Genomic DNA, 18,179 nt, shown 5'->3' with positions numbered 1-18,179 from the left:
GACTTGCTTTGTTCTTACTCTGCCACAAGACAATTCAGGTTTTAGACATTTTAATTGACACGTGATTTACCTTGAGCATTTACATGATTTCCATCTATATTTTTAAACAATATAAAATGAAGTAAATTGTGTAGCTGTCTTTAAAGTAAGGTACATTATTTACACTGAACAATACGCTACTCGTAAAACGTTTAAGAGAAAATAATGAAATAAATACACAGGAAATGCTCTTGTCCACATTCACAGCATGACAAATCATATTCAACTCGTTATGATGGCCACGTGACCAGAATATACTGCAGATATTAGTAAGTAGATCAGTGATTATTGCCAAAGCATTACTCTATACATAAGTCTGTATTTTGTAAAAAAAAAAAAAGAAATACATTTGGAAACTGCTACTTGATTGTACAGCTTTAAATACTTCTAGATAGTTTTGCCCCTTTCTTTATAGCTTTAACTCGTTGGAAACTTTGGAAGCAATGTTTTTAAACGCGATGGATGATCCTGATATCCTCTTGAATCTCACTCCGTTGAGGGACAGTCGTGGAAGCTTGCACACCTCCATCTCCCATTGGACAAGGTTCTCCGCGTGGCCATCGCCATGGACGCACAGCAGCAGGAAGTTGTCCTGCTGTTCGTAGTCGCAGTTGTTTGCGTCGAGCACCTTGCGAATCTCCCGCATGATGTCGCAGGCCTCCATGGAGCTGGTGGTCCTCATACTCCAAGTGAATCTGAGGGAGCGGGGTCTATCGGCTTTAGTTTCCCCTTTCTGATCCCCAGGTACAGGGCGACTGGCGGGAGGAGATGGAGACAGTTGAAGGAAAAGAAAAACCCTTTTCACTGACTTTTGTGCAAAACATACTAAACCCATGCAATACACTGTGGCCTGTTTTTAAGAAGTCCTTTTAGGTTAGTGAGCATGCTTAGCATGTCTAGTAAAAAAGGTGGCACCTTGTCCAGCAACATGCAATCTACAGAAAGCACAACAATAGTATTATTACACCTGGCTAAATTCCAACGACCTCCAACACTTTCAGCGCCGTACAATACTCTCTGGTTGGACTGTCAAATTCAGTGCAGAAAGGGACGTCAGACTGGGGGATAAGGAATGCCTGTGTGGCATGCGCAGCTCACCTTGAGCCCTCAAATCTCCCGGTTCTCTCAAAGTCGGTTGAGACTCTAAGACAGGGTGGGAGGCGGGAAAGAAGACAAACAGAAAGCAGATGTAGACTCCCAAAGAAAAGGACTTAGCTCCAATTTGAGATCAAAGACAACATTGATAAACTGAATACATATACATTCATTGAGAGAGAGAGACAGAGAGAGAGAGAGAGGACCAAGAAGCTTAGTTAGAAAAACAAGAAAGCCACCACCAAGCCAATGGAAAGCTGAGTGTTGTGAGTGTTCTGTGGAATATTGATGAAGCTCAGATGAAAAGCTACCAACCACTTGATCGTACTGACTTGATCACTGGTGGTACAACGTTCTTGCTTCTTTAACAACAAATAAACCCCCAGAGCGAGCGAACAAGGACGTTTCAGTTTCTACAGACCATAGAAAGCCAGGAACACAAAGAATGGAAATGTTTCAAATGAACAGATTCACCAATACACAGCAGTTACTCTCCGGTCTGCACGCACGCACACAAAACAGTAAACTACAGCCACTGCATGCAGACACCACATGTTGACCATAGTGCTGGTGTGGGAGGAGACATGCGGTCTACTCTGGGACTTTACAGGCCTGAAGGAGGCGAGGCATGGTTCAAAAGGGCCACTGTCCCTCTTTGTCCCTTTCCCTAGAACGGGCCATGAGCTGGGCTTAACAATCAGACACTGTGGGTGACATAAAGGCACTACAGACAGGCTCAGCCCAGTCCTCAGTCCACACATGCAGACTACGCAGGCTAGCCTTGGAGTCAACACTGGGGTGGGGGGAGGGACATGTGGCTTCTAAAAGGAGGAAAGGGTTGTGGCCTGTGGGATGGTGAAGGCCCAGGGAATAATGGTTAAAGGGGAGGTAGGGCCAGGGCTGGATCTGGGGCCAGGGCTGGATCTGGGGCCAGGGCTGGATCTGGGGCCAGGGCTGGATCTGGGGCCAGGGGTGTCTTACAGACACAGGAGAGAGACTCTGATGCTGGGGGAGTACAGAAGCTTGACCCCCCTCAACTCTTGACACGGGTCTGTCTTGTGGGGGTATAGGAGGGGGGTTGGAAGCGGTCCCTTACTCTAGATCTCCATCTGCGATTTCCTACAACTCTCTATAGCGTCGGCTCCTGAATCTGGAAGAAAAGATGGATTCTGAGAAAAGCGGATATTTCACCATATCATGAAGAAAAGAAAATGATGTAAGACATGATCACAAGCACCAAATGCCAGGATGACAAGGAGGAGGAAGAGGGAAGAAGAGGAGAGATTGGTGGACAGAAGACTTACTAAGAGTCTTTGCTCCCTGGGCAGAAGGGACGGCAGGCCCTGATTTAGCTGGCTGCCGTTTGCTCGGGTCAATACTGACCCTGAGAGGAGGAAGAGCAGTGAAAGGTCGAGGGTTAAAGGGCACATCACGGTTAGGGAGACATTGGCACATAGTAGAACCGAGGAGACAGGTGAAGGTGGACAGATGGGTCTAACCGCACAATCTTGTACAGAGAAGGACAACCAGGAGGGTTAAAAACTCCTTCCAGCCCCTGAACGGACTCCAGGAAGGTGGAGGAGTTAACAGATGATTAACATGACAAGGACATAGACAAGGACATAGACAAGGAAAAGGAAAGGGATGGAAGCGTTCTGATCGATGACGCTACTCAGTTGGGATTTCCTGTGACGCGGACCAACATTCGGCAACCAGTAGATGGCGCTCTGTCCCTTCAGCTTGGTCAGGGAAAAGTCAAATGTGGCAGGCGAGCACAGTAACTGGTTTACAAGTTGATTTATCAAACCGGAAAACGGGTTTTAAACCCCCAGTTTACACTTGAATTGGCAAAAGGACATCTTACTATTCACCACCACTTCCAAAAGAAGCTCAAGACTCAGCAGTTGGAATTCTAATGGCTCCCCACAACACATACTCTGTTCTCAAACTAAAAAGAGCAACCAGAGCACACAGCACATCCTGTCTCCAGGACAACCAAGTCCAACAGTCACTACCTTTAAAAGTCCACAGAATTCCATTAGAGCAGCAAAGCTATCAGACCAGTAGAGATAAGTGTATGTAGATGGTAGACAGTTTAGTTTGACATGGAAAAGTCAAAGCCTATCAATTCAATTGTTAGTTAAAAAGAAGAAAATCTAAGGAAAAAAGAAGAACCCAGATTGCAGTCAACAGCTAGTGAGACAAGCCCCAGCCCCGCGTCATGCATGCCATTGATACGTAGTTAGCCAGCACTTGATTGGATTTTCACTTAATTGCTTGAAAGGTCTTGACTGCCCAGTCCATCGCTGTCTAACTCAGGCAGACTGAGAAATGACCCCAGCCACAAGGAGCACCAAACAGAGGGGTGTTAGTGAAGCGCCCAGCGAAGGCTTGAAAGAGTTTAGTTGATTACTTAGCACACGCTGAAGGCATCAAGGGGAGGGGGGGGGGGTTCCTACCTTTTGGTAAACCTGAATGACATGTTTCTACAACAGAATCAGGAGAGACAAAGACACAGTGAGAATGCTGAAGGGAGAGCTGGAGAAGCAGTGTCCACAGTCAACACACATGAATAGAGCTGATGATGGAGGAGGGGGGGGGGGGATTTTTAATGAGATGTTGATTTTCAGTTCCTCATTTCAGGTCAGTCATGGCTGGTCTCAGAGCTGTTGTTAGTAGCCTGGTTGTCTGCCAGAGGCTCTGCTTTACTCCCCTCAGCAAACCCTTAGTGACCTTCAGTAATGACCTCAGGTTGACCTTTCATGCGTTCATGTGCACCAGGCTACAGCTATGAGAGCGTGAAGCAGAGTTCTCTGGCTGACCCTAGGCTTGACGTTCCTGTTATGATGCTACTATTGCAATGAGGGTTGAGCCATTTCATTTTGATGAACCAAATCAGGAAATACAGATTTTCAATTGGTTTTCCAAAGTTGAAACAAACTGGTTCTGATTTGGGAAAAGTGATGAGGTTTGTGTTTCCAAGTTAGTATAAAATAAACTGAAGAAATTGACCTTTAACCCTGGTTGCAAGGCACAGTAGTTCCTGGCCACTCTGGGGAGGTGAGCTGGGTGTGTCGGGCTGGCGGCCGGCCCCTGGACCTACCTGCGGGTCAGTTTGGAGGTGAGTTTGGAGAACAGGTTGCTGGTGCCACGGCTGCGCGTCTGGGACAGCGGCGCGGCGTCGTGGGACAGCGTGGGCGATGCCGGGGGCCCGTTGTAGGTGGCCGTGCGACGGTCCCTCAGCTGGCCCCCGTGGAAGGTGTTGCGGCTCGCCGTGCCTCGTGGGAAACGTAGTTTGTCGGGCGTGGTGGAGCTGGTGATGCTGTGTGTGGAGGCCACAGGGTTAGGCTGGGCAGGGGGCACAGCCACACTGAGGGGGGGGACAGAGAGGCAGGGGAGAAGAGAGCGAGAGAAAAGAAAAGGAGAGAGAGGGAGGTAAGAGAGAGGGAGAGGGTAGAGAGAGGGAGAAAAGGAGGGCAGAGAGGGAGAGGGTAGAGAGAGGGAGAAAAGGAGGGCAGAGAGGGAGAGCAGAGGAAGGTAAGAGAGAGGGAGGGTAGAGAGGTAAGAGAGAGTAGAGAGAGGGAGGGTGGAGAGAGGGAGGGTAGAGAGGTAAGAGAGAGTAGAGAGAGGGAGGGTGGAGAGAGGGAGGGTGGAGAGAGGGAGGGTAGAGAGAGGGAGGGTAGAGAGGTAAGAGAGAGTAGAGAGAGGGAGGGTGGAGAGAGGGAGGGTGGAGAGAGGGAGGGTGGAGAGAGGGAGGGTAGAGAGAGGGAGGGTAGAGAGAGGGAGGGTAGAGAGGTAAGAGAGAGTAGAGAGAGGGAGGGTGGAGAGAGGGAGGGTGGAGAGAGGGAGGGTAGAGAGAGGGAGGGTAGAGAGAGGGAGGGTAGAGAGGTAAGAGAGAGTAGAGAGAGGGAGGGTAGAGAGAGGGAGGGTAGAGAGGTAAGAGAGAGTAGAGAGAGGGAGGGTAGAGAGGTAAGAGAGAGTAGAGAGAGGGAGGGTGGAGAGAGGGAGGGTGGAGAGAGGGAGGGTAGAGAGAGGGAGGGTAGAGAGAGGGAGGGTAGAGAAAGGGAGGGTAGAGAGGTAAGAGAGAGTAGAGAGAGGGAGGGTGGAGAGAGGGAGGGTAGAGAGGTAAGAGAGAGTAGAGAGAGGGAGGGTGGAGAGAGGGAGGGTAGAGAGGTAAGAGAGAGTAGAGAGAGGGAGGGTGGAGAGAGGGAGGGTAGAGAGGTAAGAGAGAGTAGAGAGAGGGAGGGTGGAGAGAGGGAGGGTAGAGAGGTAAGAGAGAGTAGAGAGAGGGAGGGTGGAGAGAGGGAGGGTAGAGAGAGGGAGGGTAGAGAGGTAAGAGAGAGTAGAGAGAGGGAGGGTGGAGAGAGGGAGGGTAGAGAGGTAAGAGAGAGTAGAGAGAGGGAGGGTGGAGAGAGGGAGGGTAGAGAGGTAAGAGAGAGTAGAGAGAGGGAGGGTGGAGAGAGGGAGGGTAGAGAGGTAAGAGAGAGTAGAGAGAGGGAGGGTGGAGAGAGGGAGGGTAGAGAGGTAAGAGAGAGTAGAGAGAGGGAGGGTGGAGAGAGGGAGGGTAGAGAGGTAAGAGAGAGTAGAGAGAGGGAGGGTGGAGAGAGGGAGGGTAGAGAGGTAAGAGAGAGTAGAGAGAGGGAGGGTGGAGAGAGGGAGGGTAGAGAGGTAAGAGAGAGTAGAGAGAGGGAGGGTGGAGAGAGGGAGGGTGGAGAGAGGGAGAAAAGGAGGGCAATGAGAACAAAGATTAAAAACAGCAGAGCTAAACTCCCTCTACGTTCTCACCTTCAAGCACTGAAACACTGCAGAGAGCTTGTTACTTTAAATTTTCAAACGGCCGCAGCTGAACCTCATCTATATTATATAACATCTATATTAACCTAGTCGTTGGCGGTAGATTCCTGATTCTTGTTAATGAAGACAGTGAGTGGGGTTGTGATCCAGCTAGGAGGAATCAAAAGGAGGAGCTGAGAGGGGAGTGGCCCGTGGACCGTCCAGACAGAGGCAGGCCTCAGCCAGGGTTCACAGGTCAACCCTGGGGGGGGGGGGGGCTGTGATGAGGTGAAAAGCAGAGGAGTGTTTTCCTCCAAGGCCTGGGAGGAGGAGACAGATGGCATCCTCACTCTGGTTAGAGATGTGGTCCATGGCATGGGGGTTGGGGGGGGAGTTAGAGTGAAAAGGACATGAGACTGCTCTACAGGGAGGAGGGGGGGTGGCGAGGCATGATGGAGGTTGGGGTCCAGGTCGTCTTACTTGGCCGTGTAGAAGTCCAGAGGGCAGTGGGGCTGGGAGGCCCAGCCTGGGAGACAGGCAGACACAGGCCCCGCCCCCTGGTGCTCCCGGCGGAAGGAGCTGGAAGAGGCGGCCAACTGGGGCGCAAAGGCCGACAAGAGACCGGTCGCACACGCAGACATCTGGGTCGTGCTGTGGCCGTGGTGCGGCGTCACCACGTGGGCAGACAGGATGTGAGTAACAGGGCACTGGACTTGCATTGATGTACACTGTACATGAGCAAGATGGTAACGCATATCTGTGCACTGTGATGGGGATGTCTGCAGTGCAGGGGCAGTTACAGCAGCTTGACCCTCCTCAGGCCCTTGAAGGGTGAGCAGATGTAAAACACAGCTCTGGCAGGTGAGCTAGCCCCCCCTGGGCCCCCAGCACCCTCTTACCTGTTCTCCTTCCCGTTGGGAATGACTGACAGACGGTCCGTGTTGTTCCTGTCGCTGCAAACGTACGTGTTCCTCCTGCTCATGCCGGCCGAGGCAGTAGTGTTCTACAGAGAGGAGGAGGAGGAGAACATCAGTAGTGTTCTACAGAGAGGAGGAGGAGGAGGAGAACATCAGTAGTGTTCTACAGAGAGGAGGAGGAGGAGGAGAACATCAGTAGTGTTCTACAGAGAGGAGGAGGAGAACATCAGTAGTGTTCTACAGAGAGGAGGAAGAGAACATCAGTAGTGTTCTACAGAGAGGAGGAGGAGGAGGAGAACATCAGGAGTGTTCTACAGAGAGGAGGAGGAGAACATCAGTAGTGTTCTACAGAGAGGAGGAGGAGAACATCAGTAGTGTTCTATAGAGAGGAGGAGGAGAACATCAGTAGTGTTCTACAGAAAGGAGGAAGAGAACATCAGTAGTGTTCTACAGAGAGGAGGAGGAGAACATCAGTAGTGTTCTATAGAAAGGAGGAGGAGAACATCAGTAGTGTTCTACAGAAAGGAGGAGGAGGAGAACATCAGTAGTGTTCTACAGAAAGGAGGAGGAGAACATCAGTAGTGTTCTACAGAAAGGAGGAGGAGGAGGAGAACATCAGTAGTGTTCTACAGAAAGGAGGAAGAGGAGAACATCAGTAGTGTTCTACAGAAAGGAGGAGGAGGAGAACATCAGTAGTGTTCTACAGAGGAGCAGGAGAACATCAGCATGCATGCAGCTATCATGTCCAGCTGTTAGAGAGGCCGTCAGGTGTCTTACGTTGGGGCCCGTGGCGGCCCCCTTCTTGCGGTCTGGGATGTCTGCTTTGTTGGGGTTGTTGGCGTTGCCCAGCAGGGGGCTGGAGGGGGGTCCCCCACGCCCCCCCGGGGTGCTGGGCTTGCGGAGCGATACGCCTCCCTCCTCTTTGATGCTGCTCTCTGCCACGGCCGTCTGGCTCCGCTTGGGGTGAGCCGCCCCCGCGTTCTGACCAACTGGAGGACAGAGAGAGAGAGACAGACATCATGGATGGAGGAGGTGCCTGTGATATCCCTGCCCTCCTTCCAGTCTGGGTTCCTGAGCTCAACACAGCGAGCCCAAGGTGAGGCCACCTCAACCTACCCTGCTCGCTGTAGCGCCTCTGCTTCTGATTGGATGAGGAAGAGCTCCTCTGGACCTTCAGGTGCGATGGCGATTGGCCGTTGAGCTCGCTCGTGGGCCGGGGCTTGGCCAGGGACAGGTTACTGTTGGAGGTGGAGTCAGAAACCTCCATCTGGGAGGAAACACACGCAGCACAGAAACACCGTGGCAGGTTGTTAGGAGTGTTTCTGACTGGGTACGTCTAGACGCCTAGGGGGTGAAAGGTCATGTTCTGGTACCTCGGGTGACTTCCTGCCCAGCAGAAGGTAGGTGGCGGTGATCTCATCATACTTCATCTTGGCCAGAGAGTCTTGGATCTCCTCCAGGGTGTAGCCCATCCCCACCATAACGTCTGGGAGAACACCACACACACACGCACACACGCGCACACACGCGTTAGCATTTTCTGAACACCTTTTTCTGTCATCCGTCAGTTGACAGAGGCACAATGCATTGGCTTCCTATTTCAGATCCGGGGCTGAACCGAGGCAGCTGAACACACTGGGACAAAGGACCTGACTGATAAACACCTTTCTGCTGATCGTGACAAACCCAATCTCATCTGGGTGGTTCAGCTGATCACCAAAGTCATTTTATGACCTTTAAATCCAGCAATCTCCTCTGTGAGAGAGGATGAGAGGGTGTCAGCGGCTGAGCCCAGGTAATATCATCACCCCCCCCTCCCCCTTCTCCCCCCCTCAGCGGAGGACAGGTGCGGTGCGGAGGGAGGGAGGGGTCTCACGTTGAGAGGAGCATGCCAGGTAGGGATGCTAGCAGAGTGTTAGCCGCTCCAGTAAGTTCACACTCCACACAAGCAGAGGATCCCCTCTGTTAGGATCAAGTCTGCCGCAACATGCAGTGTTCTGGTCGCCTCAGGCTCAGAGGTTTCCTCCAACATGCAGTGTTCTGGTCGCCTCAGAGGTTTCCTCCAACATGCAGTGTTCTGGTCGCCTCAGAGGTTTCCTCCAACATGCAGTGTTCTGGTCGCCTCAGGCTCAGAGGTTTCCCTTTAACATGCAGTGTTCTGGTCGCCTCAGGCTCAGAGGTTTCCTCCAACATGCAGTGTTCTGGTCGCCTCAGGCTCAGAGGTTTCCTCCAACATGCAGTGTTCTGGTCGCCTCAGGCTCAGAGGTTTCCTCCAACATGCAGTGTTCTGGTCGCCTCAGGCTCAGAGGTTTCCCTTTAACATGCAGTGTTCTGGTCGCCTCAGGCTCAGAGGTTTCCTCCAACATGCAGTGTTCTGGTCGCCTCAGGCTCAGACGTTTCCTCCAGCATGCAGGCAGGGGAAAGTGTGTGTGTGTGTTTGTGTGGGGGGGGGGACCCTGGAAAACGTGTTCTGCCTCTCTACGGAACGGCAGAGGGCTGGTGGGGGGAAACATGTGAGAGCTCTCCCTCGCTCGCCCCTCTGTGCTGAGAGAGAGACTCAGACACATGTGCTCCGGCAGAGAGCCCAGCTGCTGTTACGCAACACACACACACACACACACACACACACACACACACACACACACACACACACACACACACACACACACACACACACACACACACACACACACACACACACACACACACACACACACACACACACACACACACACACACATCGTTCGCAGAGTCCTCGTTCTCCCTCCTCCCTCTACCCCCCTCCCCTCTTCCTGCTTTCATCCAGGGCACGATGAGGAGGCTCCTCTCGTCTCATGTGTCCCCCCCCTCCGCTCTCCTCCTCTCCTCTCCTCTCCTCCTCCCCTCTCCGGGGCTCTCTGAAACAGCGCTGGCTCACTGCTGCCTTTCATCTCTTTGCTCTCGGCTGGGTTTAAACACAGCGTGCTTCAGTGCTGCTGCAACCCCCCCACACACACACACTTGTTTTAAAGGCTAGCAAGCAAGAGCTTTTCCAGTACCTATTCTCTTCTGGTCAGTGATGTCCAGTACTGGTTCGATGAAAGGCTTCAGTTCGTCCTCCTCTGAGCCGGCGTTGATCCAGCGATCCTTCATGATTTGCTGGAGGACAGGAAAGGGTTAGGATCAGTTAGCGTCAGTTGGGATGAGGTTAGACCTGTAGTCTCTGAGGGGGTGACAGAGCAGCACGTGGCCAGCAGAACAGCCGAGGCTGATGCAGTAGACTGGGGGACGGAGCCCTCTTTTCCCTTGTCTGCCTGGATAAACCCAGAGAACATGAAAGGAAAAACAAGATTGTGGGGGTGAATTATTCATGGTCACAACAGCGAAGAGGAAGAAGGGAGAGGGGTAGGTGCAGGGCGGAGGCATGAGAGGGGTGGGGGTGGGGGAAGAGGTGGGCGCGTGGTCACATGATGAAGAGTGGGTAAGAAGCTGGAGGTATATTTACGTTTTCGGCGTCCTCCCTCACCTCGAGAGTCCCCCTTTTAGCCGGGTTGAGGACCAGGAAGCGCTTCAGCAGGTTCTCACAGTCGGTGGACATGTAGAAGGGGATGCGGTACTTCCCCCTCAGGACCCGCTCCCTAAGCTCCTGTCCAATCACACCGGAGCACAGTCAGCACGCGTTTCAACACCACCAGTGTCCCTTATGGACTGGTGACTGGGTGTGGTGACCCACAGGCGGATCTTCAGAGGAAGGAAGCTTCCGGCCCGTCTGCTGGCGTACCTTGAGGTTCTGCCCGTCGAAGGGCAGGGAGCCGCTGACCAACGTGTAGAGGATGACCCCCAGGCTCCACACGTCCACCTCAGGCCCGTCGTACTTCTTCCCCTGGAAGAGCTCCGGGGCAGCGTAGGGGGGAGAGCCGCAGAACGTGTCCAGCTTGCTGCCCATCGTGAACTCATTGCTGAAGCCAAAGTCGGCGATCTTGATGTTCATGTCGGCGTCCAGGAGCAAGTTCTCAGCCTGGAGGTCGGGGGGATGGGAGGGTGAGGAGAGAAGGAGGGATGGGAGGAGAGAAGGATGGAGCGAGAGAGAGAGCTTACTTATTGATGCTACTCCGCGAAAACGGGATGGGAGTTTCATTACAAAAGCAGATCCTGGGCAAAAGTTACATGTCAGGTCATTCAAGACGACGTCAACAGAAGCCTTGAGAGATGTTCCTGACTATACCCCCTTCCCCTCCCACCCCTTCCCCTCGACAAAGTGCCCTGCTAGTCTAAGCTGGTGTAGCACTTCATATTTAAGTGTGCTCCCCCCCTCTTTGCTGAGACATATTGGGCTCTCCACCCCCCCCCCCCCTCCAGAGCTCATGGATCCTTTATGAGGAAGCTGAGAGGAAGCAGGACAACATGTGAGGAGAACCCAGTATCACGTCAAGCCAACAGAAAACCCACTCTCACGTCAAGCTAACAGAGATTAAAAATACACGGAGCATCAATATTCACAGGAAAGGGCTGTAGGACTCAGGCTGGAGAAATGGAAGGGTGCTTTTGTACCAGAGGTCTGCTAGAGAACATGTGAAGGACCCATTTCTCTCCTATCACCTCGTATTGGACTCACTGAACACAATCCACATAACCCTAACCCCCCCCCCCCCACTCCCTCACCCTCTAACCTAGCCCTCACCCTCAAACACCGTAGCAGGGCCCTGGCCTTACCTTAAGGTCTCTGTGAACAATGTGCTTCTGGTGGCAGTACTGCACAGCGGATACGATCTGCACACACAAACAGAAGAACAGAGGTTGGCGTCTCCCTCAAGCTTCAGTGGCTGTGGGCGAGAGAGCCTCAGCACATCCTGGCACCACCGTGAGAAACACTGGATTTCCTGTCGTGACTTTGTGACTCGACAGGTTTACCCAGAAGACAGACACAAGCACAAAGAAGAGGCCCAGCTGTAAGACGATAACCAGGGTAGCTGCCCTCGACACACTCAGAGCTCCAGGTATGTGGGCGGTGTTGTGCTGCGGTCTGCGTCCCCCGGGGCGTCAGACAGGGAGCAGTAACAGAGGAGGTCTGCTGTGTTTGGACAGCCCTCCCAGCCGCACAGGGAGGCCAGGCAGGACACTGAGGCATGGCCAGGGAAGGTGGGAAATCAGAACACTGCGGATGAAGTCCTGTACCTGTCTAAATTTAGCCCTGGCCTCTTTTTCCTTCATTCTTCCGTGTGCTACGAGGTAGTCGAACACCTCGCCTGCAAGTGAAGAGAAAAACACAGAGACCAAACAGTGAGGTTACATTTACAGGCATACAAACAAACGAATACCAAAAAAGAGTTCACGGTTAAGGAAAGCTAAACTTCTCATCCAGTCCAGAGTGTGTTTTCACCCAGTCCCTTGATCCCATGGCAGGATGCCGAGTTAACAACCTCCTCCAGCATGCTGCAGTAACTGAACACAGCTCCCAACCCAGGCCCTAGCCATGGACGTCCACCCTGACACGTGACAGAGCTCTCCCTCTCGTGTGCTAACCGCAGTTAAGAGCCTGCTGTTCGGTTGTGCAAGTGTGCGTTAAAGGGGTGTTGTGGGGGGGAGGTTCACAAACAACAAAACCCATCTCCACCGAACCCTCGAAACCCTCCCACGCGCTGACCTGCGCAGGCGTGCTTGTCTGCGTGCAGGAGAGTGAGTCATCGCTGCTCTCTGAATCCTCTCTAAAGATAGCGCGCACTTTGTAGTATCTCGCTTTCAGGTGTGTGTGTGTGTGTGTGTTGAGTCAGTCGTGGCAGCTGTGGTCATCTTCTGAGCTAGTCCCTGCCCAGGTGACCTACTCACCTCCACTTGCATACTCCATCACCAGGTACAGGGTCCTCTCTGTCTCAATCACCTCAAAAAGCTTAACTGGGGGGGGGGGGGGGGGGGAGAGAGAGAGAGAGAGAGAGAGAGGAGGGATAATCAGTCACATTCCACAAACAACGTCAGATCTCTGGGATCCATACAGCTGTGTGTGACGATGTATGAAATGTCACTTTCGGGAACGTTCCTGTCAAGTGTCTGGTTCTGAAAAGGCGCAGGTAACTGTTTGTTTGGTCCAGTGTGCTAACTGCCTCTCCAGTGTGTTTGCACTGAGCTGATATAACAGCTCCTGGCAGACCTGCCTGGCTAAATATAGAGGAGGTGGGATGGACGAGGTGGGATGGGGGGAGAGACTCCTTGCTTGTAGATGCTCGTTATTGCGTCCGTTATTACAATCACATCTGAGCAGGGGGAAATAATGAAATGTGTGGTGTAGAAGATTAAAAGCAATTAGGAGGGGAGTGGGGGGATTTCATTAGTTGAATCTTTGCTGTGTGTGTGTGTGTGTGTGTGTGTAAACATTTACCTATATTTGGGTGATTCAAGATCTTCATGATTCTTACTTCTCTGAACAGCTGGAACAGACACAGACAGAGAGCAGCATGAGCGTCACCACTCTTCTGCAGTGTCTTCACAGGGTACAGAAGACATCCTTGTCAGCCACTGACTGCACCACACTGATACGTTCACGTTAGAAACATTCACACATCTTGGTGTATTCGTGAGATGATAACTCAGTCGCAGTTAGCACACATGGTGACCAGAGAGGGAGAGTCGTCAGAGCCCAAAAATGGTCTGCTGCCTTCCGTCTCTCTGGGTCGGAAGGAACAAAGTGCTATTCATTATTGATCCTCTCTTAACTAAAGCTTCTCGTGCTCTCATTTCCACCCCATCTTTAAAAATATAAAAGGCATCAATCTTTCATACAGCAGGAACAGCCCCAGAGTCTCGTGCCTGGGCTGGTTCTCACAGCAAGGAAGTTATACCAAAAAGACACTGGTTCTGAGGCAAAGTATCCGTGTTCAAGACATTCTGGGATTTAGAGGCGTTGACGTAGGGCACAAACATGACTAAGAGTTTCTGAAACATCAGCAGAGTTCTCTCTGTGAGAAGCCATTCTGACACTCCAGTCTCTGGGAGGGAACAGGGGGGAGGCCGGCAGATCAGGTTGGTGTTGTTTTGATCGACTCAACGGGATGCTTGGAGGCTGCCTGGCTCAGATGGTGACGGAGCAGAGAGGGAGTCCAGGACTAAAGCAGTAGGAGACTCTACTTAAGGTCAACCTCACTGTCATTACTCACTTCCCGTTATACACCTCTGATCTCTAAGAGCCGCAAAAATATAGAGAAATGAATCTCAGGCCACATTCCGCGCAATGGTAGACAGCTTCATCTTTTGTAGCTTGGAAACAAATTTAAATTTTGTAATCTCTGGTTTTGTTGTTCTCCAAGGGAAACCTTGGTAAAATAATACCGCTATCTGTCCTCTATCAGTGCTGGGAAGCCAATGGGGTGATAACTCCGCAGCTGGTCACTCCTCCTCTAAAGCACTCAAGTCTGTCTGGTCAGAGTAGACTTCAGTCTACAAGTCAGATACGCAAGACGTGCCAACAGAGGGGAAAACAGAGACAAGAAGAGCACCCACTGTGATAGGACAGGATCAAGGAGCCAGGATGATAGGCTCGTGTTGACAACCACCGAGCCATTAGTGACACTGTACAAAAAGGTTTACCCACACAAGATTTCCTTCTTTTAGTGACCAGATCATTCATGGGGGGATTCCTTCAGTTTGGTTTGTTTTGCCCTCGCTCAGCAATGGTTTCTTTTAATCTGCTTAGTTGACTTAATGAGACAAGAAACCCATCTTAAAGAGCAGGGGCTCAATCCAACTGTTTACTTTTAATCAAGATGTTGAGCCCCGTTTCTAGCGCTCAGCGATGCTAGCTAGCTGTTAGCGTGTGGGTGAGTCAAGGTGCGATGCTAGCTAGCTGTTAGCGTGTGGATGAGCTAAGGCGGGGGGGGGGGGGGGGGGTGAAAAAAAGATTATAATGGAGGTTGTGACAGATGTGCGCTTGGTATCTACCTCTTCTAAACTGTCATACACCAGGAGGTTGAAAATAAACATTTGTGCTTGAGAGACAGCATGCTGGCAATCACAAAAGCTCACCAGTCACTCCAATTCCATACAGGAGAGGTCACGTTGTGTAGGTTAGGTAGCTTCTGGTTGTTAAGAATCCAAACGGTGTTCCACCGAATAAAGTCAAGATTGCATTCTCATTTCCATGTCTTCCAAGCTTGCTCAAATGAGGAGCTTTATAAAACCCAGCTCTACCTAGGCCTACAGCTTCAGTCAAGTAACAAACCCACATCAAGGCTAACAATGTAATGCCATGCGGTTGTACCAAAGTAATACCAGGAAACGAGCTAAAGACACATGGCCTGAACATTTTCACTGCCATCACTTGGTACTTTTCTGTTGGGTTTTGCAGGGCCAACGTCAAAAGCCCAGGGCTCTGATACCAAGAACAGAATCAATCTGGCTCTGGAAAAACTAATGGAAACTGCAGCTGAGAGAGACAGAGACGCACAGAGAGACAGAGAGAGAGACAGAGAGAGAGACAGAGAGAGAGACAGAGAGAGAGAGAGAGAGAGAGAGAGAGAGACAGAGACAGAGATGGAGAGAGAGAGACAGAGATGGAGAGAGAGAGAGACAGAGACACAGACAGAGATGGAGAGCTCCCTTCAAAGTGTCAGTGCATGCAGAATCACATCAACACCCACAGCCATCACACTACTTTCTGTGCCCAAGCTAGAGCAGTCTACCAAACGCCTGCAGCGCATCATCAGCAGGGATCAATACTGATCTCTGGCTTCCTAGAACCACAACCAGGGCCAACCAGGGCCAACCAGGGCCTAGGCACAGAGCCAACCCCAAGGTGATCACAGGTCTAGGGACCTACACAAGCACAAATCAACACACAAACACATTAGGGCTATTAGCATTTCTGCATAACCCTCCTTACCATCTCTGTGAAAAGGAAAGCTCGTAGAACAACGTTCACATAACTTGTATGGGTAAATGAGTGTAACCTCCACATGCAAAATAATTGATTGGTTACCTTTTGAAGGCTGTTGGGATTCAGTTGTGTCTTATCGATAATCTTTATTGCTACCTGTAGTCAAGAGGACGAAACAATGAAAATGACAAACTATTAGAAAGACTACAACCTTATTTTAAATGCATCGTACCGACATGACCTGTGGAAGCCTTACGGTGCATGTCTGTCCACTACAGCGGAGCGGGCGGCGCGTTGGCGGCGGCTTCCAATTCATTTTCAATGAAACCGGGCGTTGACGCCCATGTAGGGCATTGTGTGAGCGTCAACGCCCGGTTTCATCGAAAATGAATTGGAAGCCGGCACTCCGCTTCGCTGTGGTGGACATTCACCGTCATGAGACACCTCTCACCTCTCTCCCTGTGAGGATGTGTCGGGCCAGCTTGACCTTAGCAAAGTTGCCCTTCCCGATGGTCTTCAGGAGACGGTAGTTCCCCACATGCGGCTGCTCGTCCGCACCAGAGTTGCGGGCGCGAACGCCAGAGCGGGCAGGGCGCGTGGCGACCTCCTGACGGCTCTGAGACGTATGCTGCGGACACACAGACCACCGTCGTCGTGACGACATCCAATACAGTGGACTTCATGACTCGTTTTGTTACTGCAAAACATTCTTCTCAGAGTGAAGACACAGAATTTCATAGAAATTCTGAGATGAGAATATCTAATGTACGCGTGTGTGTGTGTGTGTGAAGAGGGGGGGGGGGTGTTAGATGAGGTATTGATTATATACTGTGAAATCCCAAAGGACCTCTCCCCACCCCCACAACCAAAACCACAGATACCCCTTCATGGGCTCCGTATTGACACCATTAAAACTATCACCTGACCCCACCCTGCTATCCCCACACTGACCAGGACAGCAGTCCTTCTGACACCTCTAAAGATGACAGTTTCTGTGATGAAAAGAACTGAGACACAGAAGACGGACTTAATCTGAAGCCAAGTACACAAAAGTGTCATGAGTATTTTGTGACTAAACACATCCTTCTCCTCTCTAATGCGATTTCCAGAAAACATTATGTAGGCCCTATAGCCTGTAAAAACATGTAGTACAAAATACAAACCTCAGAAAATATGTCTGCGTTTCAAAACAGAATCTTTAAATATTTGCACTTCAAAAGGTTTCTATCCTCATCACGTAGTTCGGCATGCAGCTCAAACTCATCTAGATTCTTATTTATGGTTCGTTACTTACAATGCTGGTACGATTCCTCTTTGTTGACTGAGTTCCTGTCATTTTCGTTTTGGCAATTTGAATGGCATTTAACCAGATAACTCTCTCGTTTTTGTGGGGGTAGCTCATGGATCCTCTCACCCCGATGCTCTCAACGAGAATGGACTGTGTCAGAGGAGTGTCATTGAACAGAGGGAGGTGGGTTCTACGCAAGTCCAAACTAATGGGAGGCAAGCAATTCACACATTGAATGACTAACAATATTAAACCAGTTTGCTTGTTACAACAAACCAGAAAGGTGTGTAGGTTATTCGCGTACTTAAAAAAGCACATTCCCATTAACGTTAATATAAAATAAAAACCCTTTGAATGTATTTTTAGCAAGCGAGATTACCAGAGGCAACCAGGGTGTGTTGACGTACAGGATTGTTTACGAATACGATGTTTAAGTCGCTGATACCGTATAGCCTACACAATGTAGCTAGCGTCAAGACTTTTGAACATACAAAACGAGCTACAGTAGGCTATTCTAACAGAACGTTACAATGTAAAGAGCAGCGCGTAGATATATCCCCTTCCCACCAGCTAGCTGGTCCCATCACGACCCAAAAAGATACAATATTTCACACAGTACTTACGCTTTCCGTCTCCTTCTCGTTTACAGTAGGTAATGGCGTTTTTGCTGACATTTTCTTTTCCTCGTTGTCGTCAATTTATTTTCCAATACTCCACCACGTTTGGCAAAACAGGGAATTTAAGTGTTGGTCCCAAATCATGGGCTCGATCAAAGATCTCAACGTTGATCCATCCAACGAGAAATGTTCTCAACAGTGAAATTACATGAATTTGCCCTGAACTACCTCCGCACCGGATAATCCGAGCGATAGTTCTTTACGTAAACGTTGGAAGCTCATGCGTACCGTATTTAATTGCAAAATAACATACCATACATGGCCTGTGTTCAATTGGACTAATCAGAGACTGACTGACTTCAATCAGCAACGGCGGAAGGCAGCTGTCATCGCTCCTGTAAATGGCCCCCGTTTCTCCTGTCGCTAAATGAAATGCTATAGCGATTAAAGACATTCACCGCTTGTCAAATCTTTGAATTTCAAGATGTTTCTATTCGCGAACGGCCGGCTGTCGGTTCGATTTCCTCCATCTCCGGCTCAAGTGAAGCTGGTGTTTTAGGTGGGACCAAAATGGCTACTCTCTACTAGTGCTGATGGATGAGCCAAGT

General features: G+C 50.7%; 1 protein-coding gene across 18 annotated transcripts; it reads right to left on the bottom strand.

Moving 5' to 3' along the window:
* Nucleotides 1-33: 33 nt before the first annotated feature.
* On the bottom strand, nucleotides 34-18,177 carry mark3a (MAP/microtubule affinity-regulating kinase 3a). 18 transcript variants are annotated; one of them, XR_014732060.1, is made up of 23 exons: nucleotides 17,578-18,177; nucleotides 16,961-17,159; nucleotides 16,118-16,294; nucleotides 15,769-15,822; nucleotides 13,177-13,225; nucleotides 12,630-12,695; nucleotides 11,979-12,049; nucleotides 11,517-11,573; nucleotides 10,585-10,821; nucleotides 10,309-10,449; nucleotides 9,863-9,962; nucleotides 8,198-8,310; nucleotides 7,941-8,091; nucleotides 7,602-7,813; nucleotides 6,807-6,910; nucleotides 6,388-6,558; nucleotides 4,238-4,504; nucleotides 3,594-3,620; nucleotides 2,439-2,518; nucleotides 2,231-2,284; nucleotides 1,450-1,547; nucleotides 1,138-1,182; nucleotides 765-794 (listed from the first exon to the last, which is right to left on the bottom strand). XR_014732060.1 is itself a non-coding variant. In XM_084680132.1 (22 exons), the coding sequence occupies exons 2-20, from the start codon at nucleotides 17,066-17,068 to the stop codon at nucleotides 2,232-2,234; spliced, it is 2,238 nt and encodes a 745-aa protein (XP_084536258.1). In that variant the 5' UTR covers nucleotides 17,069-17,159; nucleotides 17,578-18,177; the 3' UTR covers nucleotides 707-794; nucleotides 1,138-1,182; nucleotide 2,231. The 18 variants fall into 18 exon arrangements, 16 of the variants coding, with proteins under 16 accessions (XP_084536160.1, XP_084536167.1, XP_084536184.1 ...); XR_014732056.1 differs by having other exon boundaries at nucleotides 693-794; nucleotides 1,138-1,547; XM_084680132.1 differs by lacking the exon at nucleotides 1,450-1,547 and having other exon boundaries at nucleotides 707-794.
* Nucleotides 18,178-18,179: the final 2 nt, after the last annotated feature.

The sequence above is a fragment of the Hypomesus nipponensis genome, chromosome 3 (assembly GCF_054491055.1).
Source record: "Hypomesus nipponensis isolate SF chromosome 3, ASM5449105v1, whole genome shotgun sequence".
In the NCBI taxonomy this organism is placed as follows: Eukaryota; Metazoa; Chordata; class Actinopteri; order Osmeriformes; family Osmeridae; genus Hypomesus; species Hypomesus nipponensis.
The sequence above is the reverse complement of the archived record's forward strand: the minus strand, read 5'-3'. Positions and strand labels throughout refer to the sequence as shown.